The sequence below is a fragment of the Equus caballus genome, chromosome 5 (genome assembly GCF_041296265.1).
Source record: "Equus caballus isolate H_3958 breed thoroughbred chromosome 5, TB-T2T, whole genome shotgun sequence".
NCBI lineage: Eukaryota > Metazoa > Chordata > Mammalia > Perissodactyla > Equidae > Equus > Equus caballus.
Window position 1 is genome coordinate 39,992,318 of NC_091688.1, and position 21,720 is coordinate 40,014,037.

Consider the following 21,720-nt stretch of genomic DNA (forward strand, 5'->3'; position numbering starts at 1 on the left):
AAGGTGACAATGGTCATTCATTTATTCAACTATCATTTCCTGAGTGCCTCCTGGATGCCAGGCTCTGTCCTGGGATTTCAAAGTCAAATAAAGACACTCCTTACCTGCCAGGATCTTCCAGGCCAGCAGCGAGGAAGATGGGTAATTAGGAGGCTCCTGCTCAAGTGCTCTTCCCACAATGCACAGCCTTTCTCTTCATCCCCTAGTAAGCTGTAACTTTCCTAGTTGCCAGAGAATTTTGAATACTGACTTTGACAGCCAGGGACTCAGGTGTTCCCCCAATACTGGAGGAGTTCTCACTCTTCCCCCATCCCCCTTCTGAAAAAAACCAGAGCCCCAAGACCCCCTTCTAAATACAGGCAGTCCTCAGATGGACTAGTGCCCTTCACTGGCAGCACCCACAGGGCCCCCTTTGGAGCGACAGGAACCAGGGTCCTCCTCCCAGCTCCCTGCCCCCAGAGCCCAGCTCAGCCAGCACCCAGAGTATGAGGAGTGCTCCATAAATGGAGTAGTTAGCTTGTGTTGCCTATAACAGCGAAACGAGCCACAGCTCCCTCCCCAGTCAGGTCTGGCCTAGGAGGGAAGGCTTGGTCCCTGAAAACTTAGTTCTTGTCCTTAGAGAGCTCCTATCCGATGTGGGTACAGGGAGAGGCGGGCCACCTCCCTATGCTTGCACCAAGGACACAGATGTAGGCAGCTGGCTATCCAACTGGATTGGGCTGTAGCCCCCAGTGAAGGGGAAGGGAGGTGTGTGGAGGAAGATGGAGAAAGAGGGGGAGGCATCACCCTAGAAGGGCTGTTAAGAGTGGGATCAGTTTGGGAAAGGAAGAGAAGGAATGGGTGAGGGGAGATGAGGTGGAGGGTCCTGGGTGGAGGTGGCAGCCTGAGCACAGGTTGAGGACTGGGAGGGGCAGGCGGTGATACCATGGGGGACCAGAGTGCAGAGGCTGAGATGGAAGGCAGACAGAGATAAATTCCCAAGGAGGTGGGGTGGGTGGGGACTGAAGTATGGGGGGGTCTGCCGCAGGAGGGCAGAGGAGCGGGGCTGAGCGCAGGGATCGCCACCCCCTCCCCAGCCTCTTGCCCATGGTATTGATCTGCTAGATTACTCAATTTCACCCGTATTGATCAGGTAATTGCTTTATCTCGGGTCTCATTTGAGCTCTGTATTCTCCTGGCTTCCCCTTCTCTCTCCCGCTTGTTTTTTCCCATCAGCCTGACACAGGGCTCCTTAACACAGAATATACAGATATAGAAAAGTTTGGTTAGCCTGCCCCAGGTCAGTGTTTGGGCTGTGGGACAGGGGTGGAGGGAGGGAGGAGAGAACAGCCTCCCCTCCGAGCCTCTGAGTTCTCTTTCAAGAAATCCTTCATGGCTCCAAAGAGTGGAAATGTCTGCCCATCCCAGGTTCTGAGGTCCAGAAAAGAGCTGGGGGCGAGAGAATCCATGGGCCCCAGCCTCATCTGCCTCTTCTCACCACCGCACCCATCCTGCTCCCCCGACTTCATGACCTGGAACCCTCTAACTCCTCAACCAGGCTATGGACATCCCTTCACTGAGTCCTCAGGGTCTTGTCTCAGTCCCTCTTGCTGCCCTTTCAGGGCCTCTTAACCTATGTGTAAGGCCAGTTCCTCTGCTGTCCACTCTATGTGTGTTCTTCCTGCCTACCTGCCTCCCACTCTCACACCCTCCCCTTCCTTGCCCCTGGCCCAACTGTCCCCCACCCCCACCCCCCCACCCTGCCACACACACACACACACACACACACAAACACACACACACACATGGTTCAGGCAGCCCATCCAGCCTCCAGCTGGAGGAAGGGGAGCTGGGGAAGGAGACTCAGCCCCTCCCCAGGGAGTCACACACTGAGGGAGGAGGTGCTGTTCCCCCGGGGAGCCCTAATCTGAGAAGCAACAGCTCCTGGTTTCCTGAAACCCCCATCTGAGGGAAGACCCATCTGAGGACCAGACAAGAAGACCTACCCGAAAGACAGAAAGACAAGGCCCAAAGGGGAGTGAATACTGAAGACCTGGACCAGGCTCAGCTCTCTCGCCATCCTCCAGAGCACACCCAGAACCAGCTCACGGATGAGCAGCGCAGAGGGGCGGTGGGTACTGAAATTGTAATTTGCAAACAGTACCGCCCTCAGCCCAGGTCTGTGGGGTCAACAGGACATGACCACCTGCAGCATGCTCCCCTTCTAGCCCATGCTCTGGGTTCCTGGCGCCCTGGAAGTCCCTGCCCAAATGACCAGAGCGGCACCATGGCGTGCGTGGGCCTCCACCCTGGGCGCACTTTGCTGAGCAGGCTGCAGGGAGACTCTGTCATCTGGATATGCTGTTGCACAGACACCTGCAAATGTCAGGAGCAGCCGGAGTGCGAAGGTTCTGAGCATTGGAGCTCTATTTTCAAAACCTGTAGTGAGAACTTGGTTGATAAAACAGATAAAAGCCTTGTATGACCTCCAAAGGTAGTTTGAATCTTCATGGTTTTTGGCATCACCCTGTCAAACAGCTCGAAGATGCCAAAGGGCCAATGTCAATTTGAAAAGCATGCATCGAGACTAAAGAGTAGGGGACAGCTTTAGGCAGAGACCAGAGGCCCCTCAGCTGGAGCCTGGTCCTATCTAACCTTCAGAGACTCTGCAGGAATGAGATTTACTGGACGGTGCTCCCCTGTGAGGCCCAGTTCACGAGACCCCCCCTAGAGAAGACAGGGGTGAGAAGGAGGGGAAGGATGGGGTGGGGAGAAGGAACAGCCAGAGAACTGAAGGGGCCCCTTTCTCATCCACGCCCTGAGAGGAGAACAGCTGACATGCTCAGGAGGAGGGGCAAAGCTATGGATTCGGTCAAAAAGTTTCCTGTGAGACCACTATGTGCCAGGCACTAAGGCAAGGATTCCACAGTGAACACAGTGGGTAAGGCTCAGACCCTCCCTCGGAGCTTAGACACTCCAGGACATCATAAACCAGCTCTCCCTCCCGCAGCCTCCTGACCCCACACCCCACCGTGCCCATCACCCAGGGCCAGCCAGGCCTGCTCTGCTCCCTTTGAGGAAGGGAGCCCACCGGGCAGAGAGAGGGAAAGACTCAATGCAGGGCATCCACACAGACTCTGCACTACAGGGGTCCCACCTCTGAGACACACACACTCATCCCCACCCAGCAAGGAATCAGAGAGAGCCGTGGGGGGTGTGCAGGAGGGTGGGAACCCCCACAAGGTCCATCTGGGTACCTCCTACCTGCCACCAGCAGGCAAGCACCATCACTCTCTGCCAGCATCCCCCACAAAGCCCAACACAACTCTTCACCAGAGTTTTCCAGAACAGAGGATAACCCATCCTTTTTCCCTTCTAACATAGTTTCCAGAGTCCCACCTCTGTGCCCTGGGGAAATTCCTCTTTTAGTCTAACCATCATTCCTCCTACGGCTGCCACAGCCTTCTTTTTTGTTCCTCTTCCATTCAAATGCCTCCACTCCCCCCACCCGACCTTTCTCTCATCCTTCTTTCCCTGGTACCTGCACTGCCCTTTATTTGGCCTGCTTATGTCCAGGCCTTGAAGAAATGTGACCAACGGTCCCAGTTTGTCTGGGACTGTTCCAGTTTTAGTACTGAAAGGTCCATGTCTGGGGATACTTCTCAGTCCCAGGGATAGTGGGGCACCCTACCCAGAGGTTAGGATACTGCCTGAGGCCCAGCTCAAGGAGCCAGATGGGGGCAGGGTTTGGGTAGAAATAGTAAAAGGCCAGCAGCATTTTCCCATATGTGTACAGGGAGAAAAGACAGCACAACCACACACACACACACACACACACACACACACACACATATACACGGAGACACCCATAAACAGTCTCCAAAACAAGTCACAGCCCATACACCCAGAAGCCGACACCCACAGAAACACAGACACACACTCAGATTCACGCACAGAAAAACCCAGGCTCACACACCCACGTCCCCAGAGACAGGTGTGTGTGAACACAGACAGGCACACACAGTACACCAACAACACATGCTGGAAACACAAAAATGGACACAAACCCCTACGCACAACAGCACACGGTCATAGAGACAGACATTCCCAGAGAGACGTGAATCCTCAGAGACACACAGACGCACATCTACTAACAGAGACAGACAGACACACATTCAGACACCCACACGGAGGCACGAATGAGAGACCCAGGAGCACAAAGACGCCTTCACCTGCGCCCACGGGTGAGCTGATCAACAAATTCCAGAGCTTTCCCCTTTCTGCCTTAGAAATACCCACAGGGTTCGGGATGTGGGCCCAGGCTGAGGGGCTCAGTGGACCCTGGGCCTGAGCCTTACAGATCCAGAAAGCGTGCAGCCCACCCCCACCCTGCTGAAGACTCCTCCAAGGCTTGGGGGACCCCTACCCCTGTCCTGGTGCAGGGCTGGGGACAGTTCTGGGCACAGCCTCTCTGGAGAGGGGGTCAGGCGTGGGAAGCCCTCGCTCCCTCTCTTGGGGTCGGCCGGCGGGGGTGGAGAAGTGTGAGTGAAATGGGTTTATTACTGGGAGTCTGTTGCCTCGATTGGTATCGATCCCCGCATGTCACCTTCCATTGCCGCTAATGGGACATGAAGAGTCTCCAGCGACACCACAGCCACCGGCTGCACACACAGCTCCCCTCCCCCAGCGCTGCATTCCAGGGCTGCCTCAGCCTCTCCTCCTGCAGCACCTCCTCCCCATCCCCAACCTCTCCTCTTCCCTCTGCCTCCTCAGCCTCTCCTCCTGCAGCAACTCCTCCCCGTCCCCGACCTCTCCTCTTCCCTCTGCCTCCTCAGCTCCTCGCCTCCTCTTCCTCTCCTTCTCCCTCTTGTCTCCTTGATCTGATTTCCTCCTCCTTCCAAAAGCCTATCTGACACTCTTTTCCTTTTCCCCTTCCTGGCCACCTGGGGACCTTATTCCTCTCTTCAGGGGTGTCCCTTTTCTCTCCACCCCCTTCCCCTCTTCTCCCGCCCTCTGAGACCAGTCTCAGTCGCCGCCACTCCCCTGTCCCTCTGAGGGGTGTGCCTTGGGGGGTATCCCATCTTGGGAAGCCGATGGGAGATTTGACTGAGTGAGCCAGTGGGAATGACCCCTCCTTCTCCAACAGCTGGCATGGAGTTCTTATCAAGGGATATCCTCCTCCTGTTGCAAGTGGACTGGCCAGACAGACCCTCCTGGACCGGCCAAGTGGCCCCCTTCACCCCACTGGCCGCCATGAGCCCAGGCCAGATCCCCGGCAGAAGAGCGAGGGGAGAGTGAGGAAGAGGAGCCCTTTTCTTCTTCTGCCTATTCCTCAGGGAAGAGATGGCACCGCCTCCCCGTCTCCACCCTGCCTGGCAGCCCCTGCATCCTGTGCGGCCCCTGGAGAAGCCCTCCCCAGGGTCTCATCCCTTCCCCGTGTCTTCGGCCCATTTTAACATCAGATGGTGAACGGCACAGGTGAGGGCTGAGAGGACCCAATCCGAGTAGTGAAGTCTGGATGCGAAGTCTGCAGGACAGAGTCGATAGGCTCAGAATTTAGCCTGTTGCGCTGGTTACTCAAGTATGAAAAAAAGTCACTAACTAGAACCAGACAATTCTACTTGAGGCTCAAATAGAGCATCCTTTAGTATACTGCGGTGAGTCTGTGCCATTCAGCTCCGGGACCTGGGAGGGGAACTAAGGAATAGGATTCGTCCCAGCCCCTCCCTGGCCTCCCCCAGTCCTGAGAGACTCCTCGCCAAGGGGACTTGGGAGACATCCGAGCCGGCTCCAGCCCCAAAGTGGAAAGGACCACCTGCCGGGGATGGGGTCTCCACCCCACCTCCCTTGACCCTCGTTATTGCATCACTGTGTCAGGGGAGTTTGAGGGACGGGATCAGGCCAGGTACAGTTAATGAAAACAAAGTTGGGGTTTCAAAGGCAGTTTGAAATGTGCTGAGGCTGTTGAGAACCAGGGTAGCTGGATTAGCTGGAGTGTGGGGAGCTGGTTGGGGGGTACCTTTTGGTTCATTCACTTGGCAATCATTGGCGGAGCAGCCCCCACGGCCTGGCACTGTGCCAGACACTGGAAGGCACACCGAGATGCTCACAAGAGCAAAGGAAAGGGCTGGATTTGGTCAGGGGACCCTCCCCCACCCAACCCCTCACCCCCACTCCCCGGCAAGGGCACTAGGCCATCTGCCTATGTCATGGGGAAGAAACAGCAGGCCCAGTGTGCCACCCCAGAAGCCAATGTCTGTGCCAAGCGCCTGCCTTCCTAACCCCACACCCAGCCTCCTCGAAAAGTGCAAATCAGCCAGAGAGGGCAGGGCGGGGGTGGGGGGGCTGCTTTGATCAGATTTACGGGAATATGAGAGGAAGTGGGTAGGGACAGTGTGTGGAGCAGCAGAAGAGAAAGGGTGAAAACCCTAATTGTCTCAGAAGCAGCTGTTCTAGTTCTCGCAAGGACTCAAAGTTGGTGACATGAGGGACTTTCCTGGGAGCTGGGATGGTGGCAGGAAGTGGGAAAGCAGAAGAGCCATGTGCCTCCTTCTCTGGAGGCCTTTCCGATGTTGCCCTGCTGGGAGAGCTGTGAAGGCAGGAGGTGGTCAGAAGGACCCCGTGGAGTCCAGGCCCGCGGTCCAGGTCCCAGTTCTCCCACTTCAGATTCTGCTCCCCCCACTCTTTAAACAGGGCCTTCATGGAGAGGAGGGGAGCAGTTCTTCCTCCCCACACTCCTCTTTGGCCTTGGCATCTTCTTGTTCCTAACTCTCACGGGCCTGAATCCTTAAGGGAAAGAGATGGGACGGGGTGAAGGTGAGCAAGGGGCAGGACTAGCTCTCCAGGGGAGGAAACACCAACGACACCTAAGAGAAATACCCCGGGGTACCCCGTCTCGGCGCTGACCTCAGTCCTCCTCCTGCAGCTCTCTGTGCTCTATGCAGATCCGTTTTGCCGAGTCCTTGCTAATATTCTTCCCTTCTCCCTGCATCCGACCCTCTGGAGCAGTATTCTGGACCACCCCTCCCTCTGTGGCCCCTTCCCTCTTTGCCCTCGGTGGGCTCAGAGCCCTGTCCTCCTGCCTCCCCCCAGTAAGGACCCTCTCTTCATGGCCCCCAGCTCCTGTCTCTTCCATCAATCAGCCTCTCTCTCTCACCTTTCCATCATGTTAGCTTCGGTTGATTTAACCAGAAAACAACCCCCAGAATTTAATTCCATGGCCCTCCATTCCCATCTCCATCAGCTCAGGGCTGGGAGGGGCTGTGTAATGAGGGGGGTGGGGAGACAGAGGGAAACTCGGCCTCCCAGAGTCAGGGAGGGGAAAAAAAAAGAAAATCATATTGATTCCCCAATGACAGCCATCAATCTTTTCCTCCCTGCTAGGGAACGGGGAGATTGGACACAGGCCTGACTGGCTCCGGGGTCACTTGGTCCCCAGGACTTTAAAGACAGAGGCTCTGGTCTTTGACATCCACCCTCCTCCAGTTTCCCCGGGAAGTCACCTAAATCCTCCACCTCCCTCCCCAGTGCATTCTGGAATCCTACCCCTTATCTTGTTCCTACCATCTCCTTCGCAGGGTATCTGCTGCCCTTGTAGTTACTTTCTCCTGTCTGGTTTTTGCCTTGGTGGAAGTTCTTCTCACTGTCTAACTTTAAGCCATATTAATAAAGAAAAGGAAAAATCATTTTCTAGAACTCTCAGAGGAAAGAGACATGATAAGTGCTTAAAAATCCTTATAGAAAAGGTGATTGAGTTAACTGTTAGTATCATCTTAACACCTGAGACTAAGAGGAAAAGTTATGTATTGTGAAGATTTGGCATCTGTTATGTGAGCAGAGGTGGGGCCTGGGACTCAGAGGGAAAAACAGGGCGTGAGGTGGTATTAAGATTTAGAGGTTGTGAGGGAGGATTCTTCTCCAGGTCTGGACTCTATCTCCATAGAAAGTTCCATGCGAGGAGGGCTGGCTTATAGTGGGAAGGGTAGACAGCTGGAAGGACTTCCGAGAAGTTCACTGTCCCTTTTCCTAGAACTGAAGAAGCGGCAGCCCTCTCACCAGTCTCTCAGACGTTTTAGGAGCCGTCTGCCCCAGAGGTGGGCTCTGGATGCAAAGGATCCGGTGAGAGACACTCCCTCCCACCCCACCCCGCACAGAGGTGGAGGGGGCACAGGGCTGTGGTGCCACTGGTCCCCGAAGGGTTAATGCTATTGTCTGAAAACCACATCGGCTCCCCTGGGAGCTTGGAGATCCCGCTCTCATTTTAAGTAACCCTAACTCAGCGTGTGATGAGCGAGGGGTCGCTGGGCGAGGAGTGCACCAGAAGGAGCCGCTGGACAGAGCCCGGACCGGCTGCTGCACCTGCACAGAGGGGAGCACCAAGGTAAGGGACTCTGGAGGCAGGTCTGCAGCTCAGGCTGGCTGGAGGGATGACCCTTCTCCGCCCCCACCCCAACCCCAGCTGTGGAGCCGGTTGTGGGGTAATTGGGAGGGGAGAAGTAAGGTGACACAGGCACTGGGTGGAGATGAGAGCCGGAGGGCCACACTGAAGCCACCTGAGAGGCAGCAGGGCTCTTCTATTCAGGTGTGGGACAGCCACAGAGCCAGGTGTTGGGCAGTCAGGGCAAAGAGAGGTGGGGACCTCATAAAGACATCAGGGCCAGCATGACAGCAGGCTCTTCTCCCTAGATGGGGCACGGCTGGGGTCAGATGTCGGCTCGTTGGGGCAGAGAGGACTCCTGGGATCAATGGGGTTGAGTGGGGCTCTGGGGGCTGAACAGATGCAGGGCTCAGCCATCCCCACGCCCTGTTGTCTGTACACCTAGGGAGTCCTGTGTCCCAGCGAGCTCACTGCTGCCATCGCTGTGGCCAAGGTTGAAGGGCAGTAGGTGAGGACTGACACTGAGGGTGTGGGCATCACAGCACGGGGATGGGAAGGAACAGGGGATGTGCAGGGGGGTCTCAGGAGGGGAGAGGTAAGGTTGTGCTCCCTTCTGAGCCAGGATGGGATGAATTGAACTGAAATCTCTGATGGGGTAAGGGGATTCTGCTCCGTCCCTTCCTCAGACTCCCAGCAGCCTTCCCAAAGAACTAGGTCCAAGAAGCCTGAAGTCTGAGAGCTTGGGTGCCCCTTACCAGGAGAGCCCCGGGCTGTTGGGGGCGGATGCAGGCTATGTCAGGCTGCAGAGGCGCAGAGAGGTGATGCTCCTCTCCCCAGCCCCTTCCCAATGGACAAGAGGAGAGGGCTAAGGAAGAGAGTGGGGCCACTGCCACTCCACCTCCAAGCCCCGTCCTGGTCCCACTCAAGGGCAAGGGGGCCGGGTGGGGAGAGGGATCAGGGCAGGTGGAAGGAGTCTCGGGCTGGGCTTCGGGCTCAGTGGAAGTTGAAGTCAGGGTTCATGTTAAGAGTGGTGTTGAAGGCAAGGGTTGAGGTTGAGGCTGGAAGTAGACACGGGATTGAGGGTTGGGGATTGAGTCAGAAGGCGTCAGAGGCCCCCAGCTGGTGAGAGCGCCCCAGAGGCTTGCTTCCCGCTGCATTCCTGGCCCCTGTTACTCAGGCCCGTTCTGGCTGCCAGCTCACCCCGGCTCACCCCAGCTCAGCATTTGGCCGAGAGCTTTCACTTCCTCTGGCTGGCCTGGCTCCTCAGCCACCTCAGCGCCTGCTCTTCTCGAGGGGATTTCTAGTCCCTGGGTGGGGGGACCAAGGGAAGGAGTGGGGGTGTCCAGGCAGGGGGATCCCCTGGGGCACAGCTGATGGGAATGAGATAAAAGGAAACAACGTTGAGGTTGCCACTGGGGGAGGGGCAAGGGGTGAGGAGGGAGGGCTTTGGGAAGGAAGGAGGGGCGTGAGGAGGTGGGCTGTGAAGGCCAGGGCCGGGAAGCTGGGGGCCTGGGTTCAGTTTCCAGCTCTGAAGCACGGGTGAGAGACTGGAATGGGAGAAAGGCAGAAAGAAAGGCAAGAAAACAGAAAGTGAAATGAGACAGTGATAGAGACAGTGCGACAGAAGGCAGGCTGGGCGAGAAGCGGTGAGGCAGGGACAACACTCCAGAGGAGGGACAGGGGCATGAGGGAGGCAAGACAGAGAGAGACCAAGACGTAAAGACGGGAATGGAGAGAACGAGACACCCTGAGACAGAAAAGGACGGAGAACAGAGAGAAAAGAAAGTAAACGGTGGTGGGGAAGTAAGACAAGAGAAGGCTGGCGGATGGGAAATGGAAAGAAGGAAGGAGAATTAGACTGCCAGGGAAGAGGAGAGACACTGTCTCGAAGGAGGAAATGAGCTGAAGACTAAAAGGTCAAAGTGAAACAGGGACCTGAAGGAGACAGAGAAAGGGGCGGGTGCAGCCTGGAAGCGCTCTCCTGACACCTCGTGTCAGGTTCCCCTAACCCCTGGGTCCCTGAGGAGGGATGTGACTTTCCCCATGACTTTCGACTGCCCTTCGTGACAGATTGGGGGTGGGGCATGGGGAGGGTGTCTGGGTTTGGATTTCTACTCCACAGAGTTACACAAACCCTTTAAATCCCACGGCCCCCAAGGACCACAGAGACAAGAGTCGGAGGCACATCTGCAAGGGGTGGGGGTGGGAGGAAGGGTGGGCAGAGATCTGAGACCCAACAGGCTGAGAGCACTGAGCAGTGGGAGCAGGTGAGAGGGAGCCTGGAGAGGGGCTCAGGGCTGGGGAGGAGGAAGGTGGGGTATGAGAGAAGTCAGGCAGTGCTGCTGGACCCTGCTGAGGGAGCGGCAGGCGAGGAGCAGCCTCTGATTGTTGTCCAGGGGTGGGCCAACAGAAGGGCTGAGGCTGCAGGAGGCAGATGGAGCACAGCTGACCGGATTCTCTACCTGGAGCATCAAGGAGGGATCCTCTCTGCCGTAGGCACAGGCTCTCTGGTTTGGCAGCTGTGGCAGGAGGGACAAGATTCCCTGGGGTCTGGGGTCTCAGTGTCTGTGTCTCCGTGTCTCACTGAAGAAAGGACCCACGCCCTGACCCTCCCCCAGTTCCCCAAGGGAAAAAGGTGGTTGGCTTTGCCCTTCCCAAGCCCCCCGCCTGTCTTGCTCTCCTACCTAAGCAGCTTTAGCTAATAGCATTAAGGGAGGTCTCAGGACTAACCGCTCTCCACTTGGGGCTGAGATCAAGGGGAGAGACCAGAGGCTTCTAATCAGATTGGGGATTTGGCAAGGGGGCTGCACAGTTTGCTCAGTGCTACAAGCGTAAAGTATCCCCCTGGAGACTGTCATCCCCGTGTTTCCACCATCGCCCCTCTGGGCTTTCTCCCCAGGGCCCTTCCTGGACCTCACCTGTGTCCACAACGCCGGATTTCCGAATTCCATATGGCTATTTCTCTGTCTCACTCTCTCTGATCCACTCTCTAGCTGTCTCTTCTGGCCACCCTTGTATTTATAAACAATCCCGTCTTCCCACTGAATCAATCAAGCAGTCATTGAGAAGACTGGATTGTGTCCAAGCAGTCAGATTATGCCGTCAATCCACTTCAGCCGCTCAGAAGGCCCAACAACAAAGTGACTTTTGATACAAGGTTCCCCTTTGCAGAGATGCAGCACTGGTCTTAAACTCTCCGACTGTTTTTTTTTTTTCTGGATTCCTGCCTTTCTCATTCTCTCTGTGCTCCTCTTAGCCTATATCTGACTGTCTGTCCTCTGGCTTCCTGGGGCCTCCGCAGATCATTTTTCTAGCAAAGAGCCTGCATCTTAGGTTTAGACCGGAGTGCCGCCTTCAGGGCCCACGGTCTGCCGCCAGCCTGGCCTCTGCACCAAGGTTTCATCTCCAACTCTTCGGCCCTGATTGACTGATTACAGCTCAGAGCCTGGAGTCAAACAGACCTGTTCCCATCCGGCTCCACCACTTGCCCAGGGATCTTATGCAAGTCTCTTAACCTTTTGAGCCTCAATTTCCTTGGCTTGCAAAACGGAGAGAATAATCCCACTGCGAAGGGTTGATGTGAAGACTCAATGAAGTAATAGATTAAAAAAAAAAAGTGAAGCCCAATGCTGGGTACATGATAGGGACCTGATTCACATTCACCAACCTCGTACAAAGGTAAATCTGCTTTGGACGTATTTCCGTTGGCTCCAAGCCCTGGTTTTATGGCTTACTCTCTATTGTGATCATTGTTATCTATATTGTTTTTGTTAAATAGCAACCTAAAACCTGTATGTGTTGTAATGAGCACTTATGTTGGCCAAGGGGATTAATCACATTATTAGTAATCAGAACGATGGTGATGATGATGATGATAATTGCTCGTGCTATAACCCTTCAAGGAACACAAAGCACTTAAGCACAGCCACTCTGATCATTCAAGATTCGGTTATGATCCTTTTTGATTTATGGTTCTCACTACTCGTTCTCTTAGGCCATTGCACTCCCCGGAGGGAGCCGGGGCCTGGGGGCCGGCGGGGGGCGGGGCAGGGGAGGTGGTACAGAGTGGGGCCACCTCCTCCAGCCTCGGGAGCATCACCACCAGAGTGTGGGTTAAAATGAAACCCAAGGAATTAAGGTTAACAGCAAGAGCAATTCTCGGACGTGCAGGTAGAACTAAAACCTGCTCCTCTCTGAGCGTTCCCCACATCAGTGCGGGGCTCCAGCAGAAGAGGAAGGACTTGCGGGGAGATGTCCGTCAGGACTTACCAGCAGTGAGGGTTTCCACATCCAGAACTGGCAAGCCCTTCAGAGACCTGAGGATCTGGGAGGGCCTCTCACAAACACGGGAGAGGCCAGGGAGCGGGCCACGGCTTTCAGGGAACCCAGAAGGCTTGACTCATTTTGGCTTTGTATTTTGAGGTTTTTTTCTTTTGGGGGCAGGAGAGAGGGTGTTGGTAGCCTACGTAGGTGGCTAAATATTATAAATCTTGAAGTGAGGTCTTGATTTCCACTCTTTCGCTTTAGAGCTGTACAATCTTAGAGAAGTTACTCAACCCCTCTGAGCCTCATCTCCTCTGATACTTCATGTGAGGTTCAGGGTATGTCAGTTCCTCAGCACAGTGCAGGGCGCACTGAACATCTGCTCCGTGGTGGGTCTATCATTCTCTTCTTGCCAGATCCTGAGTCTACCCCAAGGTCTCAAACACTCCAGACTGGGAAACATCATCAGATCCAGCAGGCACCAGAGCCAGATATAGGAATTCTATCAGCTTCCCTGGGAACCTGTCACTCCCTACCCCCATTTTCCCACCAATTTTCCTAAGGTCAGGTAGGAGAGATCCCAGCCTGAGGTCAGACAAAGGGGGAACCTCCCAATGAACACGGCAGGAAAGGCAGGTAGGAGACGAGTGGGGGCATCTGCTTCAGGAGAAGAAAGGAAGGAGAGAAGAGGATTCCAGAATGTCAGCTGTCAGGGTAGACACAGGGATGGGTGGGAAAACCTGGTGATCCAGACACAGAGCAGGCATGGACCTACTCACCACCTGTGTACCTGAATTCCCAGAGATGCTCTCTGGTCAGGCCAGACTGGGTACCGCCAGAAGCACCTGTCCCCGACAGGCTGTGGGTTCCTCAGTTGACCCCCCTGGAGCCCCCGTTCCCCTGCAAAGGGAGAACAAGAGACCCAATGTCCTCTCGGGGTGGAGGTGGGGAGGGCAGGGAGGGTCTCACATCCTGTGGTGTCTGGGATTCTTTGACACCCAGAGCTTTTTTGCTGGATCCCTACTCAAAGTACGGTCCACGGACCAGCAGCGGTGGCATCACCTAGAGGCTGCTAGACATACAGAACCTCAGGTTCCACCAAGTCCCACTGAACCAAAATCTGCATTTTAAAGAGATCCTCAGGCAATTCTTACACACATTAGAGTATGAGAGGCACCGCTACAGATGATGTTTTGCGTCTTAAGGCAACATAGTCTATGAGAAGGTGCTATGGATTAGGAGTGGGGGGTATGGCGGCTGAACGCCATGTGTTAAGTCGATTTCCCTCTCTGCGCCTCATCTGGAAAGCGAGGAGGCTACTCCAGACAAACCCTCACGGTCCCTCCAGACCTGACAGCCTAATAAGTTCTAGCTGCCTCATGCCAACCACATCAGATGGAAACCCAGAGTCCTGGTTGTGTAAGCCGGCCCCCTGTTTACATGTGGTCCTGGACACCCAGGTAACTCCCCTGTGCCCGGCCCACCCCCCGGGAGTTGGCCCGCATCCTGCAGTCCAGTCCCTCTCCCATCCCTCTTCAGTCCTCTTGCCTACTGTTTCATCTTCCACTGGTGACAACGGAAGCCAGCCTTTTGCATCAACCTCAGTTGCATCCCCAAGGCTGTGGGACTTAGTTCTCTCCTTGCTCTGCCTGCAGCAGGCAAGTTTACCTCACTGGGGCTCACTCCCCAGCTTTCTCCCCATCTCGCCACCCCTCCCCAAAGCCAAATTAGGAACCAGCAAGATTCTGTCTTCCTTGCCCATGATTCATTAAATCTCCAAATGTTTGCAGAGCACCTGTGAGGACAAGGCCCTGTAAGGAAGGGATCTGGGAAGGCAGCAGTGAAGCCAGCCTGGGTTCCTGACCCTGTGGGGCTGACACTGAGCAGAAGACAGATATTAAGCATGTAACGACACCTTCGATACATTCTTTACCATTCATTGATTCCGTCCACAGTCATTTCTTGGACACCCATGATGTACCAGGCACTCTGCTAGGCACTTGGGACTCATCATCGGTGAAAAAACACACAAAATTCCTGCTCTTCTCAGTTGTAAGATTGCTCTAAGTGCTATAGAGGTATGGGTTTGTGCATCTGCCACTCCTCCCCATGAAGGTTTAGAAAGCGCCAACGATTAATTACATTTTCTCTTGTCTTCTCTTGGGAAAAACTCCAATCCTGTTAAGCCCTGAGAAGAGATCTCATTCTCTGTCTAAATCCCCCAGCAGGGGCAGGATGTGGGACCCTTTGCATTCCTCCCCATCTATTTAAGTGGCTCAGCCCAGATCCCAGAGTCAGGTCAGCCCCTGGCCAGTGGGGAGCTCCCCTCCCAGGAGGCTGGGCCCTGCCTGGGTGTGGGGGAGATTCCTGCCTCGGACCCCACTCCCCTGCCTCAGTCTTCCTCTTCTCTCCTGGTCTCTTCCCTCCCTCTCCCCTGCCTTCTTCTTTCCCTTTCCTCCTAAGCGGTGACCATCTTCCCCGCAAGGCGCAGACACGGCCATCGCTCCCCCAAAGTGGACCATGCACTGCAGCTGTTTGGCCGAGGGCATCCCAGCCATCGCTGGCAACTCCTGGATCTCAGGTGAGCCTCTGCCAGGTCTCCCACCCAGGCTTCAGCAGTGGCCCCGGCGGCGGGGCGGGGGGGGGGGGGAGGTTGGGAGGGGGGTGCTCAGGAGCGTGGCACTGCGCACTTGGCACTCACACTTCCCTCTCTGCCCACCCCAGGCTTGGCTTTCCCTGACTGGGCCTACAAAGCCGAGTCATCCCCGGGCTCCCGGCAGATCCAGCTGTGGCACTTCATCCTGGAGCTGCTGCAGAAGGAAGAGTTCCGCCATGTCATCGCCTGGCAGCAGGGAGAGTACGGGGAATTTGTTATCAAGGATCCAGACGAGGTGGCCCGCCTCTGGGGCCGCAGGAAATGCAAACCACAGATGAATTATGACAAGCTGAGCCGGGCCCTCAGGTGAGAGGAGGCAGCTAACGTGGTCAGAGAGGGCAGAGTTCAAAGAAAAGGGCTGTGGTTTCTGACACTCCGGTCTGATGTCCAATTCCTACCACTTCAAGGCTTGGGAAATGATGAGCGTGTAGCATGCCACCGAGTCATTCTCCAGAACAGGGTGGGTCAGCCTTGCTGGCCTGGGGAAGGGGCATGGCTGGGTCTCTGATGGCTTTCCCTGTCCACTGGGCCAACTCTCTATTCTCAACCTCGGAATCTCCAGGTATTACTACAATAAGAGGATCCTGCACAAGACCAAAGGCAAAAGGTTCACTTACAAGTTCAACTTCAGCAAGCTCATCGTAGTCAACTATCCTCTGTGGGAGGTGTGGGCTCCGCCATCCCCCCACTTGCTGCTGGGGACCCCTGCCCTGTTTCGGCCAGCCCTGGTGCCCATGGGCGTGCAGAGTGAGGTAGGCATGAAGGCAGCCCCTGTCCCCAGGGCTCCACTAAGCCCTGCCCCTCTGCCCAGGAGGCCCCCAGCCCTCCTCCCTGCCTCGGGGCCTGTCAGCCTCCACTGTTCTCCTCTCCCTGCATCCTAGTCACTGAGTGCCCCCCACCCCCTGGCACTAAAGCACCCACACGTTTAACAGACCACGTGGGACAGCACTGGCCGTGAGAGAGGGTGATTCCTGTGCTGGGCATCCCTCCTTTAGTGGTGGGTCACAGGGCAGGGGCTGGGGGTCTCAGGGGAGGGGCGATGGCATTTCATTGTTTTAGCAAGTGGTTGTTAAAACAGCATGTACTGGGAAATATATGCCAAGGAGAGCCCGTTCGCCCCACACACACACCTCCTTCTCCTCACTCCCCAGCTCTTGCACAGCATGCTCTTCACCCATCGGGCCATGGTGGAGCAGCTGGCTGGACAGCGGACCCCTGGAGGGCTACCAGAGGCGTCTGGGGACAAGAAGGGGAGCAGCAGCCTTGTCCACCGTGAGTACTTGGGACCGGGGAGGGCCCAGAGAATCTTAAGCTGAGCACACGCGTAGGGAGCCACGAGACAAGAGATAATGCAAGTCATTCATTCATTTAACACACATTTATTAAGCACCAGCTATTTACTAGGTGTGGAGGTTCAGAGATGAAAGATGGCCCTCAGGATGCTGAGAGAATAGTGGGGGGCAGAGATGCGAGGATGGCCGGTGACGGGCGCTGAGATGCAGGGAGGCACCAGGTGCTCTGGGAAAGCAGAGGAGTTGGAGCTTCCCGGAGGAGGCTGCACCTGAGCAGGTGAAGCAGGTGGAGAGAGGCGCCTAGGCAGAGGGAACAGCGTTTGTAAAGCAAAAGGCTGTGGGCGAGTGTAGCGAATCTGAAGATCTGGTGCTTGCCGTGGTCAGAGAGGCAGTTATGGGATGGGAGTGGGGACAAGGTGGGGGTGAGAGATGAGGCTGGCAGGGCAAACAGGCGCCCAGTCAGGGAGGGCTGTGGAAGCCATGAGGAGGGGGCTGGACTTTACCGTGGGCAGGAGGGCCCCAGGAGGGAGAGGCACGCTCCAATGTCCATTTTATAAAGATGGCCTGGGTGGTATGCAGAGGTTGTGTTGGAGGAGGCGTAGGACTGCGTTGGGAGGCTTTAGAAGATAATCCAGGTGGCAGATGATGGGGCCAGAACCAGGGCAAGGACCATGGGGTGGATGAGGGCCAACGGAAGAGGGGTTGGGGAGACACAGTTCAGTCACTCACTCATTCCTTCTTCCAACAGATAGTTAATGACCTCCTGTTTAGTGTGCCAGGCACCATCCTAGGGCTGGGGACGCCCACGTGAGCAAGACTGCCTTTATGGAGCTTATAGGCAAGAGGGGGTCTGTAGACATTCAGTTAATAATGAGATATGCAATTGTAACTGTGCTAACTGCGACAGAGTTCAGCATGCAGACAGCACCCAGGAAGGATCCCTTAACAAAGTGACATTTAAGCTAAGACCTAAAATAGGTATCAGCTTAGCTCAGAGGGAGAGAGGAGAGCAAGGAAAGCAGAGAGAACAGCATGTACAAAGGTCCTGGGACAGGAAACAGGAACTGGGAAAAGGCCAGTGTGGCAGTACATGGTGATTGAGAGGGAGAAGGTGGAAACGTAGGCAGAAGCCAGCTCTTCCTGGGCTGTGAGCTGTGAAGTGACAACATCAGAGTTTCTGTGAAAAAGATCACAGAGACACTACACCAACACAAGGCTCTTATGCAGAGGCCCAAGACCTACTCTCCCCTCCAGGCAATTCCAGAGAATAAGGACCCTCCGTTTTAGCCCCACCCCCAGTGTAGTTGGGGGCCCAGCGGTCCCACCTCCCAGAGAACACAAGGTGCCTGGCACTGGGCCCCGTGAGTGCAGCCGAAGCTGTGGGTGTGGGGCGGCCCAGGGCCAGCTGGGACTCGCACAGCCACCAGTCGGGCAGCCTGGGTCCAAACAGCACCTGAACAGCCATCCCTGTTCTTCCACCCCACCCACCCCTTCCCAGCTCTGGGAATGCCTTGGGCACATAGCTTCTCTCTTTGGGAAACCACGAGGGAAAAAAAGTGTCCCTGGCGAGCTCCAACTTGGAGTGGGCTATTTTGCACCTCCCTGCCCTCTTGGGTACACACACATGCCCTGCCTGTGCTTGGGCCCTGAGGCACAGCATGCTAAGCAGGTTTAGGTCACCAGAAGGCTAGTAGCAGCCACATGCCCCACTTCTGGATTGGGATTCCAGAAGGCGGTGCCAGGCCCTCACTCCACCTTCATTCAGAGCATTGGTGTCAAGAAAAGAAGCTGCTTCGGAGCAGAAGAGTGGTCAGGACTATCGAACCAGAGGCTGCGAGCTGCAGGGCTGGTGCTGAGAAGGGGTGGGAGAGAGGTAGGAGGATTCTAGAACTATCTCCTCATGTCTACTCAGCTGTGTGTCTCCAAGAGGAGACACTGCCCCGACCTCAGGAGCTCCCCCACCCCTCCCGGGACACAACCTTCCTGGCACAGCAATCTCCACCTCATCTGAGGACCCAAGGAAAGGGACAGTGACCCAGGAAAGGGTACCTCCCAGCAGGAGTCTCACGCTCTTCCTCATGGAGCATCATTCTTACTATTTTCCCCTTCATAGAGCTGACTTCAGAAATACTGTTTCTATCAAATAAATCGGATGTATTAAAGTAAAAACCCATTTGTTTTTCCAGTTTTTATTAATTACAGGCCCGCCGATGTGATCATGTTGGGTTGACAGCTGCTCTTTTAGTTGAATGATGTGGCCTTGCTAAGAAAAATGCGGAGCTGGAATCAGGCTTTTAGAAATACAGAACGTGGTGTGAAGTGCTGTGTGATCACCCCCAGAGACCCCAGGCTGGGAGCCCCTATTGTAGGATCCTGGCAGGGTGGGTGGAGGAAAGAGGGCAGATTTGGAAAACATGGAAGGAGGGAAGGCTTCTCGAAGGAGGAGGGCTATTGGCCAGAACCAGCTGAAGGACAAAGCAGGGGCTCACCCCACGTGCATGGGGCCTCACGGCTCTGCAGCCTCCTTCTTACAGAAGATGTCGCTTGATCTTAGCTCTGTGAGGGGATTTTATGGATGAAGAAGCTGAGGTCTGCGAATTTAAGTGACAAACCCAGAGCCACACAACCAGTTCTTTGCCCAGCTAGAGCTAGAGCCCTTTGCTGCAGGCACAGAGAGCGAAGAAGCGATGGTTGGGTTAGGGCAAAAAATATCTTCATTCACTCATTCACTCCGCCCATTTTTACTGAGCTCTTACAATGTGCCAAGCTGAGCTGGATCCAGGGGAGAATAAAACAGACACAGCTCCAGGCCCCACAGAGTTGGGAACACAGAGAGTAAGCAGTCACACAAATGACTACCTGATTCTAACTGAGGGAATGGCCCTGCAGGAGAGGTACAGGAGCCATGACAGGGCAGCCCGGGCTCCCACCTAGGCTGGACGTGGGCAGGTAGTGTTGGTTCTCGGGAGGTTCCCCCCCCCACCCCCGCCCCGGGAAATGATATTTACATGACAAAAAAGGGAAGTGCACAGGGCAGGTGGCAACGGGAAAAAGCAATGGAAAAATGGGCGGAGAAAGGGGGCGTGTCCGAGCTGTGGCACTCGCCTAACTCTCCCTCTCTTTCTCTCCCTCTCTCTGTCTCTCCCTCTCTCTCCCTCTAGGCCTTGTCCCTGCCCCAGCCCCCTGCCGGCTGAGCCCTTGCTGCCATTTGGGGAGCCTCCGAGACGAGCTGCCCAGTTACGCCTCCTTCCCCCCTCCCGCCCCATCCCTTCTCCCCTCCGACTGGCCACGCCTCCCAGGGCCCTTCCTGCCCCGTCTCCCCGCAGAGCAGCAGTTCCCAGGGTCCTCCAAGCCAGAACCTCTGCTCCCAGGACCCGCGTGCCCCTCAGCGGCCCGCCACTTTCCGGGGATTCCCCTGTTGACCGAGCTGGGACAGGAGGCTGGTGAGGGGCTCCGGCTCTTGTCCCTGAGGCCGGAGGTAAAGTCCGATCCCACGATGGGGTCAAAGGGGCACCTGGATCCCAGGGAGGGCTTCTCCTCGGAGATGCACGGACCCAAAACTGGGGAGGAAAGCCCTGTGTCCCCCAATCTGGAGAACTTCAAAGCAGTGTGGCCCTTGGATCCTCCTTAACTGGGGAGGAAGATGTCAGGTGGGGGGTTCCCCCAAACCCTCTCCCTCCTCTTGTCTACCTCCTTTCTGGCTTTGCACCTTCCCTGGCTGGAGACAGGTTTAAACTGCAGGAGGATCTGAAGGGCTGGTGTTGGACCCAAGGGGATTGGAGGCCATTGCAGGGAAGGAGCATAAATGGGGATGAGTAAAACTGAGATGGATGCCCCGTCCCCTCCCACCAAATTGCTAATCAGATTAAGGAGACAATCTTAATCTAGACTTTTTTTGAGAGAATAAGGTTTCCATCATGTGAAGGCCCGCAGACGGGCCTACTGAGGGGTGTTAAGAGTCTAGGAGGGGGCGGGTCAGGAGTTGTTTGTTCCTGAGTCTCAGGGCAAGTCCTTTCTTCTCTGGGGCCCATGTCCCTTATCCAAGTTAAGCTCTCAGTGCCTCTGCTGCCCCTCCATGCTCTTCTCTCCCATCCTGATTTCTGTGACCCTGGGAGCTCCATCCCGAGCAGGCGCTCCCTTCTGCCTCCATTTCCCCCAGACGCAAGCAGGTGGGGGAGGAAGGGCGTGGCCTCCTCAGCTCTGGAGTACTCCACTGCAGACCAGGAATAAAATGCCCTTGGCAAACTGCCCTCTTGGCTGACCACCCCCTGCGGCATTCCTGCTGCCCTCTGATGTGGTGTGAAGCTAGACAACCACCCAAGATTCCAACGGGGAAGGGGCAAGGGGGGCTTGGGAGGAGGGCCTGAGGCCTGGACAGAAGAGGAAATCAAGCCGCCAGCGTCCTCCCTCCTGCTGCCATCGTCTCCCAGAGAGAAAGGCTGAAAGAAGCTGTGGCCCATGAAGCCACCTGGGCCATTGGGAATCCAGCTTCAAGGAAAGAACTTAGGAACAGAGCAGGGGTCTTTACAGATGGCCCTCAGACCCCTGCCATGGACTGCTGAGCAGAGCTCTAAGGGGCTGGGGTGAAAGAAGGCCTTGACAGAGATCCCTCCTCCTCTGAAGCATCGTGGCTGGGGGTGGGAGGATGAGAGACAGACAGAGAGAGAGACCAAGGAAATGCTAACAGAGAAGAATGTTCCAGGAGCCAAGGCGATTGAACCATGTTGCTCTCCTATCTCTTGGCGGCCAATTACAGGCTTAGGATTTGTCTCCACCTCCTTTGCATGAGGGGGAGCAGGAACTAAGGAGGCACAGAGGGTCCCTTTGTCCATCGTTTGTCCCTGTCCCTCATCCAAGGAGTAGGTGTGCATCCATCTCCCGGGGCTTCCCCTGCATTTTGCTTTCTGCTGCCCCTCAGTCATCTTTGTGGCTGATGCATCATTCCCACAAATGGAATAGGGAAGGAGAAACCCAGAGCAGGGCAGGGTTAGACCCTCACCCACAGAAAGGGTGAGATGAGCAAGGAGCCCAGCCCCTGGATTTCCAAGCTGGATGTAGGCCAGGAGAAAGGATCTATGAATTCTTCATCTCAGTCTCCTTCCCTCACCCCGGATGCCAAAAAAAGGGGACCTCAGAGTCTCTCTCCCAGGAGA

General features: G+C 55.7%; 1 protein-coding gene across 1 annotated transcript; it reads left to right on the forward strand.

The window, feature by feature from the left end:
• The first annotated feature begins 15,110 nt into the window (after nt 1-15,110).
• ETV3L (ETS variant transcription factor 3 like) lies at nt 15,111-20,812 on the forward strand. Its single transcript, XM_001500756.4, has 5 exons — nt 15,111-15,200; nt 15,344-15,581; nt 15,838-16,027; nt 16,427-16,547; nt 19,729-20,812. The coding sequence occupies exons 1-5, from the start codon at nt 15,140-15,142 to the stop codon at nt 20,196-20,198; spliced, it is 1,080 nt and encodes a 359-aa protein (XP_001500806.2). The 5' UTR covers nt 15,111-15,139; the 3' UTR covers nt 20,199-20,812.
• The last annotated feature ends 908 nt before the right edge of the window (nt 20,813-21,720 follow it).

Bases quoted from the DNA above. Each gene is read 5' to 3' on its own strand.
- ETV3L (XM_001500756.4), top strand. From the start codon at position 15,140: ATGCACTGCAGCTGTTTGGCCGAGGGCATCCCAGCCATCGCTGGCAAC. The intron at 15,201-15,343 runs GTGAGCCTCTGC...TGCCCACCCCAG, and splicing joins TGGCAACTCCTGGATCTCAG to GCTTGGCTTTCCCTGACTGG. The intron at 15,582-15,837 runs GTGAGAGGAGGC...CGGAATCTCCAG, and splicing joins AAGCTGAGCCGGGCCCTCAG to GTATTACTACAATAAGAGGA.